General features: G+C 39.9%; 1 protein-coding gene across 4 annotated transcripts in view; it reads left to right on the top strand.

Annotated features, from left to right (window-relative positions):
- LOC126202927 (phosphorylase b kinase gamma catalytic chain, skeletal muscle/heart isoform) overlaps window positions 1-12,388 on the top strand; it is a 137,925-nt gene that overhangs the window by 43,196 nt on the left and 82,341 nt on the right. Inside the window, exon 5 of one of the 4 annotated variants that reach the window (XM_049937017.1) lies at window positions 10,252-10,342. The exons of the other annotated variants lie outside the window; for them this stretch is intronic. Coding sequence (XP_049792974.1) covers window positions 10,252-10,342 — 91 coding nt within the window. The remainder of the gene's footprint in view (window positions 1-10,251; window positions 10,343-12,388) is intronic. 4 annotated transcript variants of the gene reach the window in all.

Here is a 12,388-nt window from a genome sequence, read left to right as displayed (position 1 = left end):
AGGTGACTACAGGGTTATAAACACAAAGTCAAGTAGGGGTAATGCAGGAGTAGGTTTAATAATGAATAGGAAAATAGGAACGCGGGTAAGCTACTACAAACAGCTTAGTGAACGCATTATTGTGGCCAAGATAGATACGAAGCCCACACCTACTATAGTAGTACAAGTTTATATGCCAACTAGCTCTGCAGATGACGAAGAAATTGAAGAAATGTATGATGAGATAAAAGAAATTATTCAGATAGTGAAGGGAGACGAAAATTTAATACTCATGGGTGACTGGAACTCGAGTGTAGGAAAAGGGAGAGAAGAAAACGTAGTAGGTGAATATGGATTGGGGCTAAGAAATGAAAGAGGAAGCCGCCTGGTAGAAATTTGCACAGAGCACAACTTAATCATAGCTAACACTTGGTTTAAGAACCATGAAAGAAGGTTGTATACATGGAAGAACCCTGGAGATACTAAAAGGTATCAGATAGATTATATAATGGTAAGACAGAGATTTAGGAACCAGTTTTTAAATTGTAAGACATTTCCAGGGGCAGATGTGGACTCTGACCACAATCTATTGGTTATGACCTGTAGATTAAAACTGAAGAAACTGCAAATAGGTGGGAATTTAAGGAGATGGGACCTGGATAAACTGAAAGAACCAGAGGTTGTACAGAGTTTCAGGGAGAGCATAAGGGAACAATTGACAGGAATGGGGGAAAGAAATACAGTAGAAGAAGAATGGGTAGTTTTGAGGGATGCAATAGTAAAGGCAGCAGAGGATCAAATATGTAAAAAGACGAGGGCTAGTAGAAATCCTTGGGTAACAGAAGAAATATTGAATTTAATTGATGAAAGGAGAAAATATAAAAATGCAGTAAATGAAGCAGGCAAAAAGGAATACAAACGTCTCAAAAATGAGATCGACAGGAAGTGCAAAATGGCTAAGCAGGGATGGCTAGAGGACAAATGTAAGGATGTAGAGGCTTATCTTACTAGGGGTAAGATAGATACTGCCTAAAGGAAAATTAAAGAGACCTTTGGAGATAAGAGAACCACTTGTATGAACATCAAGAGCTCAGATGGAAACCCAGTTCTAAGCAAAGAAGGGAAGCAGAAAGGTGGAAGGAGTATATAGAGGGTCTATACAAGGGCGATGTACTTGAGGACAATATTATGGAAACGGAAGAGGATGTAGATGAAGATGAAATGGGAGATACGATACTGCGTGAAGAGTTTGACAGAGCACTGAAAGACCTGAATCGAAACAAGGCCCCCGGAGTAGACAACATTCCATTGGAACTACTGGCGGCCTTGGGAGAGCCAGTCCTGACAAAACTCTACCATCTGGTGAGCAAGATGTATGAAACAGGCGAAATACCCTCAGACTTAAAGAAGAATATAATAATTCCAATCCCAAAGAAAGCAGGTGTTGACAGATGTGAAAATTACCGAACTATCAGTTTAATAAGCCACGGCTGCAAAATAGTAACGCGAATTCTTTACAGACGAATGGAAAAACTAGTAGAAGCCGACCTCAGGGAAGATCAGTTTGGATTCCGTAGAAAGACTGGAACACGTGAGGCAATACTGACCTTACGACTTATCTTAGAAGATAGATTAAGGAAAGGCAAACCTACGTTTCTAGCATTTGTAGACTTAGAGAAAGCTTTTGACAATGTTAACTGGAATACTCTCTTTCAAATTCTGAAGGTGGCAGGGGTAAAATACAGGGAGCGAAAGGCTATTTACAATTTGTACAGGAACCAGATGGCAGTTATAAGAGTCGAGGGACATGAAAGGAAAGCAGTGGTTGGGAAGGGAGTAAGACAGGGTTGTAACCCGATGCTATTCAATCTGTATATTGAGCAAGCAGTAAAGGAAACAAAAGAAAAATTCGAAGTAGGTATTAAAATCCATGGAGAAGAAATAAAAACTTTGAGGTTTGCCAATGACATTGTAATTCTGTCAGAGACAGCAAAGGACTTGGAAGAGCAGTTCAACGGAATGGATGGTGTCTTGAAGGGAGGATATAAGATGAACATCAACAAAAGCAAAACGAGGATAATGGAATGTAGTCGAATTAAGTCGGGTGATGTTGAGGGTATTAGATTAGGAAATGAGACACTTAAAGTAGTAAAGGAGTGTTGCTATTTGGGGAGCAAAATAACTGATGATGGTCGAAGTAGAGAGGATATAAAATGTAGACTGGCAATGGCAAGGAAAGTGCTTCTGAAGAAGAGAAATTTGTTAACATCGAGTATAGATTTAAGTGTCAGGAAGTCATTTCTGAAAGTATTTATATGGAGTGTAGCCATGTATGGAAGTGAAACATGGACGGTAACTAGTTTGGACAAGAAGAGAATAGAAGCTTTCGAAATGTGGTGCTACAGAAGAATGCTGAAGATTAGATGGGTAGATCACATAATTAATGAGGAGGTACTGAATAGGATTGGGGAGAAGAGGAGTTTGTGGCACAACTTGACCAGAAGAAGGGATCGGTTGGTAGGACATGTTCTGAGGCATCAAGGGATCACCAATTTAGTATTGGAGGGCAGCGTGGAGGGTAAAAATCGTAGGGGGAGACCAAGATATGAATACACTAAGCAGATTCAGAAGGATGTAGGTTGCAGTAGGTACTGGGAGATGAAGAAGCTTGCACAGGATAGAGTAGCATGGAGAGCTGCATGAAACCAGTCTCAGGACTGAAGACCACAACAACAACAACAACAGTCCCATGAGAATAAAGAACCTTCTGTAAAATTTTCACTTGTTTTCATTCAGTCCCTTTTTAGATATTGGCCTGCGAAAATTGACGTTAGAAGGGTTTTGGCCATTTTTGAAAAGCTCTAGAAAAAACAGGGGTGCATTCTCAGGACTGCAACTTTTACTGCATTTAGTTATGTAAGTACACAACACAGATATAACATATTATTAATGAGTTCCTTCATGAAAATTGAAGGCCTTAAAAAGTGAAGATTGATAAATTTTTTCAGAGTCTTTACAGAAAGAGTTTGAGTGACTCTCTTGCATGATAGAAAAATTAAAAAACATTATGCCTGAAGTTCATTTCATGCTGAGCACACTGGTTTTTGAATTATTCTGATATCTTTTAAAATAACTTGGCAATTAAACTTTCCGCAAACGTCGATTTCCACTAAAATTTGCCCAACCGCCATTGTAAAAATTGCTGCCAGAAAAAAACTATAACTTATAAAAATTTTTAAAACAGTGTTTTGTGAATGCCTGCCTATAGGGAACTCATGATAAAGAAATCAAGAAAATCAAAAATGTTGAGCAACAAATTTTATTCATATTGGATGATTTTAAATGGATTGACCCTATGTTGAATAACCAGCAGTTGTATGGTTCTGTGTGAAAAGTGTCCATAATTTCTGTTAAAATTCTACTTCATTACTTAAATGTTTCATTTAAGTTGACACTCGATCATTAAATGATTATGTATCGCAGGAAAGTGTGTGTGTGTGTGTGTGTGTGTGTGTGTGTGTGTGTGTGTGTGTGTGTGTGTGTGTGCATAAAAACAAAGATGATGTGACTTACCGAACGAAAGTGCTGGCAGGTCGACAGACACACAAACATACACACGAAATTCAAGCTTTCGCAACAAACTGTTGCTTCATTGGGAAAGAGGAAAGGAGAGGGAAATACGAAAGGATGTGGGTTTTAAGGGAGAGGGTAAGGAGTCATTCCAATCCTGGGAGCGGAAAGACTTACCTTAGGGGGAAAAAAGGACAGGTATACACTCGCGCGCGCACACCCATATCAAACCACACATACACAGACACAGGCAGACATTTGTAAAGGCAAAGAGATTCGGCAGAGATGTCAGTCGAGGCAGAAGTACAGAGGCAAAGATGTTGTTGAATGACAGGTGAGGTATGAGTGGCGGCAACTTGAAATTAGCGGAGGTTGAGGCCTGGCGGATAATGAGAAGAGAGGATATACTGAAGGGCAAGTTCCCATCTCCGGAGTTCTGACAGGTTGGTGTTAGTGGGAAGTATCCAGATAACCCGGACGGTGTAACACTGTGCCAAGATGTTCTGGCCGTGCACCAAGGCATGTTTAGCCACAGGGTGATCCTCATTACCAACAGGCAGACAGTGTTTGTTGCGGGATGCGAAAGCTGTTGTCAGGTTGTTGGTGTAATGGTTCAGGGATTCCGGACTGGAGCAGATTCGTTTGCCACGAAGACCTAGGCTGTAGGGAAGGGACTGTTTGATGTGGAATGGGTGGCAGCTGTCATAATGGAGGTATTGTTGCTTGTTGGTGGGTTTGATGTGGACAGACGTGTGAAGCTGGCCATTGGACAGATGGAGGTCAACATCAAGGAAAGTGGCGTGGGATTTGGAGTAGCCCGCAACTACCCTCCCGACCTGGTACAGAAGCAAATAACCAGAGCCACTTCCTCGTCCCCTCAAACCCAGAACCTCCCACAGAAGAACCACAAAAGTGCCCCACTTGTGACAGGGTACTTTCCGGGACTGGACCAGACTCTGAATGTGGCTCTCCAGCAGGGATACGACTTCCTCAAATCCTGCCCTGAAATGAGATCAATCCTTCATGAAATCCTCCCCACTCCACCAAGAGTGTCTTTCCGCCGTCCACCTAACCTTCGTAACCTGTTAGTTCATCCCTATGAAATCCCCAAACCACCTTCCCTACCCTCTGGCTCCTATCCTTGTAACCGCCGCCGTTGTAAAACCTGTCCCATGCACCCTCCCACCACCACCTACTCCAGTCCTGTAACCTGGAAGGTGTACACGATCAAAGGCAGAGCCACGTGTGAAAGCACCCACGTGATTTACCAACTGACCTGCCTACACTGTGATGCATTCTATGTGGGCCGGCCGAAGTGGCCGTGCGGTTAAAGGCGCTGCAGTCTGGAACCGCAAGACCGCTACGGTCGCAGGTTCGAATCCTGCCTCGGGCATGGATGTTTGTGATGTCCTTAGGTTAGTTAGGTTTAACTAGTTCTAAGTTCTAGGGGACTAATAACCTCAGCAGTTGAGTCCCATAGTGCTCAGAGCCATTTTTCTATGTGGGAATGACCAGCAACAAACTGTCCATTCACATGAATGGACACAGGCAGACAGTGTTTGTTGGTAATGAGGATCACCCTGTGGCTAAACATGCCTTGGTGCACGGCCAGCACATCTTGGCACAGTGTTACACCGTCCAGGTTATCTGGATACTTCCCACGAACACCAACCTGTCAGAACTCCGGAGATGGGAACTTGCCCTTCAGTATATCCTCTCTTCCCGTTACCCACCAGGCCTCAATCTCCGCTAATTTCAAGTTGCCGCCACTCATACCTCACCTGTCATTCAACAACATCTTTGCCTCTGCACTTCTGCCTCGACTGACATCTCTGCCCAAACTCTTGTCTTTAAATATGTCTGCTAGTGTCTATATATGTGTGGATGGATATATGTGTGTGTGTGCGCGCGCGAGTGTATACCCGTCGTTTTTCCCCCCAAGATAAGTCTTTCCGCTCCCGGGATTGGAATGACCCCTTACCCTCTCCCTTAAAACCCACATCCTTTCGTCTTTCCCTCTCCTTCCCTCTTTCCTGATGAGGCAACAGTTTGTTGCGAAAGCTTGAATTTTGTGTGTATGTTTGTGTTTGTTTGTGTGTCTATCGACGTGCCAGCGCTTTCGTTTGGTAAGTCACATCATCTTTGTTTTTAGATATATTTCTCCCACGTGGAATGTTTCCCTCTATATATATATATATATAAATTATTATATGAAAGGAAACTAACAGGAGAATTTGGAAAAGAAAGTAGATGTCAAAGTACCATTATGGAATTGAAGACTAATAAAATTAATTATAATACAGAAAAAACATGGCAGCTTCCGTAATCTGCAGTGCGTTAAATATTGTCATACAACCCAGGCATTTGTGTCCTTGCACAAAAATTTTGTTTGTCATTGAAGGGGAAGAAAAAATATTGGTGCTACAGAATGAACAAAGTATCCCACTCTCCATCTCCCTGACACACAGCCAGGCATATTCAGTAACCCCAGTGGTGAAGCAGCTGTGTGCTAGAAATCAGAAGATTGTTTGAATGGCTGAGATTCTTGTGACTATTATTGTAATCTGATATTTTTATTATGCTGTCAAGTATCATTCTAAAACAGAGTTTGTTTTTGAGTTGTCTCCTATAATCTGATTTTGTTTAAAATTGTAGCCCTTTTTGTATGAGGATGAGAAAGGCAAGGTGCTACAAATTAGTGAGTGACTATAAAATGCTGTATTTTTCTCAGCACTGATCATAAATGCATGACTAACCTGTAACTCACAAGGGCTAACCTGTAACTCACGACGTGATTTGAAGTTTTCATAACAACATGATGTGAATCCCATGTATAACAGACCTTCATACTGCAGGTCTTATTTTCATCAAACCTTTTGTAGTAGGTTTGACATCGTGATCATAGCTGTAGTAATTTACCTTCTAGATCCTGAAAAAATCACTGGAAATAGAAAGATGTCAACATTCTTTGATTCAGCAGTTCAGAAAGAATTCCCTTATTTGTGTAGCTGTTTAAATTGTTCTTTCATTTGTCATAAATGTAGAAAGAAATCATCCAATGCTGTTGCACACTTCCAGTGATAAACACTTTTGTAATCATTTTATTTTATTTCATATAAGAGCAGGAACTTACACAACCGTCAACGCACTGGTACATATACTTGAACCAGTATATGTAATGTAAATGTTCAGATTTAGAACCACCGGTTTATTTGTGTTACCTCTTTATCAAAACCAAATTAAAAAGTAAAATGCAGGAGCTTCACATTAAAAAAAAGACATGCACTTAAATTAAAAATTAATATAATAGGTTGTATACTTTAAAGTCCTTCAGGATAGCGACATGGTTACGGAAGTGTGCTGAGTGCAGCCCATGTTGATCACATGTTGTTGCAGTTGATTTATGGTATCAAGCCTGCAGGCTGATGTCCTTGCCATCCTCTTCTTTACTTCAGGAATATAATGAGGATGCCACAAGAGCAATGCAGTGTGTTCCTGTGTGAGCCATGACGGTGCAAGAGATGTGTTGTAATACTCTTGAATCTTCTGAAACATTGATGTTTCTTTGCCCGGAATGTCGTCACTAGGTCTGATTAATTTCAGAATAATCTCCACCCTTGTGTTTGGATAAGTGTCGCCGTCCTGCTTTCAACTTTCGCCTGCTTACTAGTTTGACGGCATTTAAAGATCTGCTTCTGGTACTTCTGCGTGTTGTCGTTGGGGATGGCGGTCATTGCTGAAACAACCAGTTTTCACTTATACTGGTTTTTCTCTATGCCAGTTTAAGCTGGGTGTTAAAATCACTCAAAATAACTGATTTTTGGTTTTTTATTCCTATTATTTCCAGTAATAAACATAGAAATCAGATAAAGAGTAAAAAATTTTGACTTTCTCAGTCTCAGTCAAAATATTAAATCCAATAGGCAAATAAAAGAAAACTTAGTCTATCCGCCATTTGCCCCTTTTCTCCAAAAGTGATAATTGGCTGGATACTACAAAAAAATCACCATTATTCTGCTGTTGATTCTAATTTTTTGAAACTTGCTCAAAAAATCATTTAATCATGAATCATATCACTGATTAGGCATTACAAATAGTCAGTGCTAAAGGGTAAAAACTGAGGTCGAACAACTTTGTTTTTTTGTTAATTTGTTTGTTCTCGGGGGCTGCAAGCAGATACAGGCATATTATGTAGACACAGGCAGCAGACCAGCTACTTTATATTTTTGTTGTATACTATGAACAGATTTTTGTTAAGTTTTTAATTTATAGCTGTTACCCTTATTTCCACCCTCTTTTATTATTTCATAGAAATGGCAGACAAATCTTTAATCTTTTAATGCAAATGAAACATTGTTCTTCATTGCTACATCACTCCATATTTCCATACAACAGTTGGTGCCATTCTGCAATGCAATGGATATCTGGTGACAACAGTGAGAGACTGCCGCGTAGACCGGGTGGTGGCAAGTCTTGAACACTGCACGTACACGTGTACCTTAAGCCACAACACACAGCAATGGGGATATTATTATCTCGGCAGTGCTGTACCAATTCTTACAGCATATGGTTGTTGCTTGTTTCTGTCAGCATTGTTATTAAAATAGCACTGATCAGTTTTCCCATTTTCTGTAATAACATAGTATTTCAAACCAATGCAAATTTTATGAATATAAATTACTTTTTAAGAAAATGTTTAAGAAAAACTAAAAATTTTAGCACTGCTGTTATGGCTAATTGATTTTTTTTTTTTTTTTTAGTAAAAATAAAAACCACCTGTTGTAAAGTAGACCAAACAAATACCAAAAAATACCAGTTATTCAGAACAAAAATACCAGTTTCAGTTTTAACTGGCGGATTTTTCCCTATCTAGTGCCCTTTGTCTGTCGTAAGTGTCTGCTGTGGTTAACTTGTCTCCTGTTTCATCTCCAGAACTGCTGCAGTGAGCTTTTACCAAATATGTCATAGCACCCCCTCCCCGATTCCTAGTCGTGAACAGAAATATCTGGAACAAAAGTCTGTGATAGGGGCACTATATCAATCTTATTCAGCAGCCCCATAGACTTTAAAGTCTTGAACTTCTAGTTGTTAGTTGTAGAAGCCAACCCTTTTAATGTTGAAGTACTTGAGACGCAAGTCTTTGTTCCATCTCCATCTGCTCCATTCCCACCAATGCCAACTATTCAGGGATCAACAGACAGTAGCTGTCTGCATGCTTATTACTCTGTAATTGAGAATGATATACATTTGGAGTCATAGTTATCCAAAATGTTAGTGGCAATGCATGTTCCTCCAGTGTAGAACCTAGGGAGGTAGCGGGTGCAATGATTAGCATACTGGACTCACATTCAGAACGACTATGGTTCAAGCCCTCTTCTAGCCATCCAGATTTATGTTTTCCACTATTTCCCTAAATCACTCCAGGCAAATGCCGGGATGGTTTCTTTGAAAGGGCACGGCCGATTTCCTTCGCCATCCTCGACACAATTTAAGCTTGTGCTCTGTCTCTAAAGACCTCGATGTTGATGGGACGTTAAACCCAGTCTTCGTTCCTTCCGTCCTTCCTGTGTAGCACGTGGATCCGAGGATGGGCATGTGAGAATGTCAAAACTCATTTTCTGGAAAAATAAAAAAATATTTTTGATAATTATAGCAATAATGATCATCTCCAGATAAAAATCTTACACTTTATGAGAAGTAAGCTATTTTTCAGGTGCACATTAAATATAAAAATTTGGATTCGTCCATTTTATCTATTGATTTAACTTACAGTGGATGCAGGAACAACTGAGTTTCTTCCTCCTCCCTTCAAACCAGGCAGTCTTGGCCATAGTGTACTGTTTTCCTTAAACTTCATGAAAATACTATCCTTAGTATGAGATACCTCTTGATTGCAAATTTCCTTTGGATAAAATACAAATTCTTACTTGCCTTTTTTTATTTCCTCAGTCTGATCCAAAACTGACTAATTATCAGTGGTGCCTTTGTATTTTAATTGATTTTGTTTTTAGAAAATGCTACAATGCATTTGATAAGTTGGACATAAAATCAAAAATATTACTTTTTTTTTTGAGACCAATTGGTTAAACGAAATTGAGGATGAGGCAAAGAAGAGGAAAGAGAAATTGTGTTAGTCTCTAATGAGGTTTTGTATGTCAAAAGCGAGAGATGCCGAGTAGTTGCCCAAAACATACATGGCTGTGTTTGGAGCTGATACATTGATACTGTGTGAAATGTCACATTTGTTGAGCAAGAGAACTTGTTTCTTCTAATCCAATGAACAGTCTTAAATGATTCAGGAAAATGGAAACTGGTAATTCTTCTTTACTTTATTACATTCTTATTCTTGTACCAAATGCTACAGGAAAGAAACTAAAATGCTAATAATTATGCTTCCTGTGTATTTCCACTGTCAACTAGTCATTTAATGGTTATATAAAGCTTTATAGTGTGATGGTAATTAGTTTCTCACTTTTAATTCTTTATTTCATCTTATTAGAAGCAATGAGGAAAATTTATTCTGAGGTGTTGCAGAAATCAAAATGACTAAATTGGTATTCTTAATGATCAGATGGCACCACCAGTGTTTGTTGTTCTCTGTTAACTGAGCAGCACAATCAGTATAAAATTATTGCTTGTATCCTTCCTGTAATAATGAACTGCCTGACTCCCTTAGTCTGTGTTCCTGTTGCATGTGTATAGATATATGTGGAACACCTGGCTACTTGGCTCCCGAGCTGCTGAACTCGGCTATGTACCCCGACGCTGATGGCTATGGACAGGCTGTCGACATGTGAGTCGTGCACAGAATCTCACCATAAAACATAAACACAATATTGGATACAATCACCCTTGTGTTTTCTTTGATTTGGTTTCCAAGAACAGTGAAGTATTTTCAGATTAAAAGGTAAACAAAGTCACATTCCTACACTGTTAATTTATAAAAACGACCAGTTTATAAAAATCATTCTTTATCGAAGCAATTATTTAAAATGTTTAGAGTACTTATCATAAAATTTCCAAGTAATACATGCTGTAAGGCATTGCAATTACTTAATTTAATTAATTATTATAAGTATCTTCCTCTGCAAACCCTGAGGTTTCATTATCTACTTGTGCATTGCTCTGTTTCTGTGCACAAGAGAGAAAGAGAATTTACAGTTATGATCCTTTCAGAATTCCCCTCCTTAAGATTTAATGGGACAAAGTGCTCTCAGCTATTTATTGACTCAATAGTTAAGAAAATCATGCAAAGTGGGATGGCGAATTAATAGTGTGATAAATTAACAACATATGGTTGATTTGCTTTCTGTTGGAGCAGTAATTGGGAATTGGGGGGGGGGGGGGGATGTTTACACTCAAGTGGAAGACAGTGAGATGTGATAATGTGCATAGTGGCAGTTATAAGTAGCTTGTGTACTTTGTATGTCTTTTCACCCATGGTATACACTGTTTTAATCCAGGACAGAATGGAGGTCAGCATTAGCCGTAATATCATCTGTATTTTACTGCAGATCTAAATTTCATCTAACAATGCAGCTATCTTCAGTGTTGTAAATACAAAATAACACTGGAATGAGACATTGGAAAACCACACCAACCAAGTACCATGTCACAGTTGTACAAAATGCCATTTGTGCAGTTACATGCCGTTATATGTTTTTATAGCACTGTTGACAGATGCACTGTTAGCTGAAATGTAGATCTGCACTCAAATGCAGATGAGATAATGACTGATGCTGACCTTTTTTCTGTCTTGGGTTACATCAGCCATGAGGCACAATAATTGCCAGGGAATCAAACCTGCCGCTGTTTTAATATACCTACCAATATCATCACTGACCAGAAGTAAAGGTTTGTCAGTGCTTGTTGACTAAAAGTGACATACCTGTGATACTATCTCACTCTTACTGTTCCAGTTTCTCCCATGAAACTGTGCACAAATCACTCCCGAAACAGCTCATTTGACACATAGCTACGGCATCTTACATTGTACCGAGATAGTTGCTTTTTTCTTGATAGACCTATACAGAAATAAGCTACTGTATATTATATGTTAAAACTTGTTTTAATTCCATGAAAAGGATAAGACTGTTAACTCACTATACAGAGGAGATTTTGAGTTGCAGATAGACCCAACAGAAAGACATACACATTTGAACTTTTGGCCAAAAGGCCTTCTTCTGAAGTTGAAACACAAACACACACACACACACACAAAACCACACAACCACTGAGGCTGGACTGGAGTAACTGCACCTGATGGGAGAAGCAATCTGTAAGTGGTGGGGATAAAGAGGAGGCTAGGGCGTGGAGGGGAGAAGTAGAAGGAGGGTAGTGGTGGGGGAGAAAGTAGTGCTGCTTGTGGGAGCAAGCAGGGATGTGATGGTGGCAGGGTAGGTTTGCTAGGTGCAGGCAGAAGGTTTGGGGGAGTGGGAAGGGGGCGGAAAAGGAGTAGAAGTAGAGAAGAGAAAAAGATTACTGATGGCACTTGTAGAATAGAATGTTGTGTAGTGTTGAAGTGGGAGCAAGGGTGGGGATAGGTGAATGAAGAACAGGGACTAGGGAAATTTGATCTCGGGGTGGGGGGGGGGGGCTTTGGGAATGTGGGATATAGTGCAGGGAGAGTTGCTACCTGCACAATTAAGAAAAGCTGGCTTTGGTAGGAAAGATTCAAATGGCACAGGCTGTGATGCAGTCATTAAAATGAAGCACACTGACTCTTGGTGACAGTTTGTCAGTGGCTGCTTGTGCCAACAAACAAATTGTCGGTCATCATGCCTGTGTAGAATGCAGCACAGTGGTTGCAGCGTAGATTGTATATCACATGAGAGCTTTC

This window comes from Schistocerca nitens, chromosome 9 (assembly GCF_023898315.1).
Source record: "Schistocerca nitens isolate TAMUIC-IGC-003100 chromosome 9, iqSchNite1.1, whole genome shotgun sequence".
In the NCBI taxonomy this organism is placed as follows: Eukaryota; Metazoa; Arthropoda; class Insecta; order Orthoptera; family Acrididae; genus Schistocerca; species Schistocerca nitens.
The sequence above is the reverse complement of the archived record's forward strand: the minus strand, read 5'-3'. Positions and strand labels throughout refer to the sequence as shown.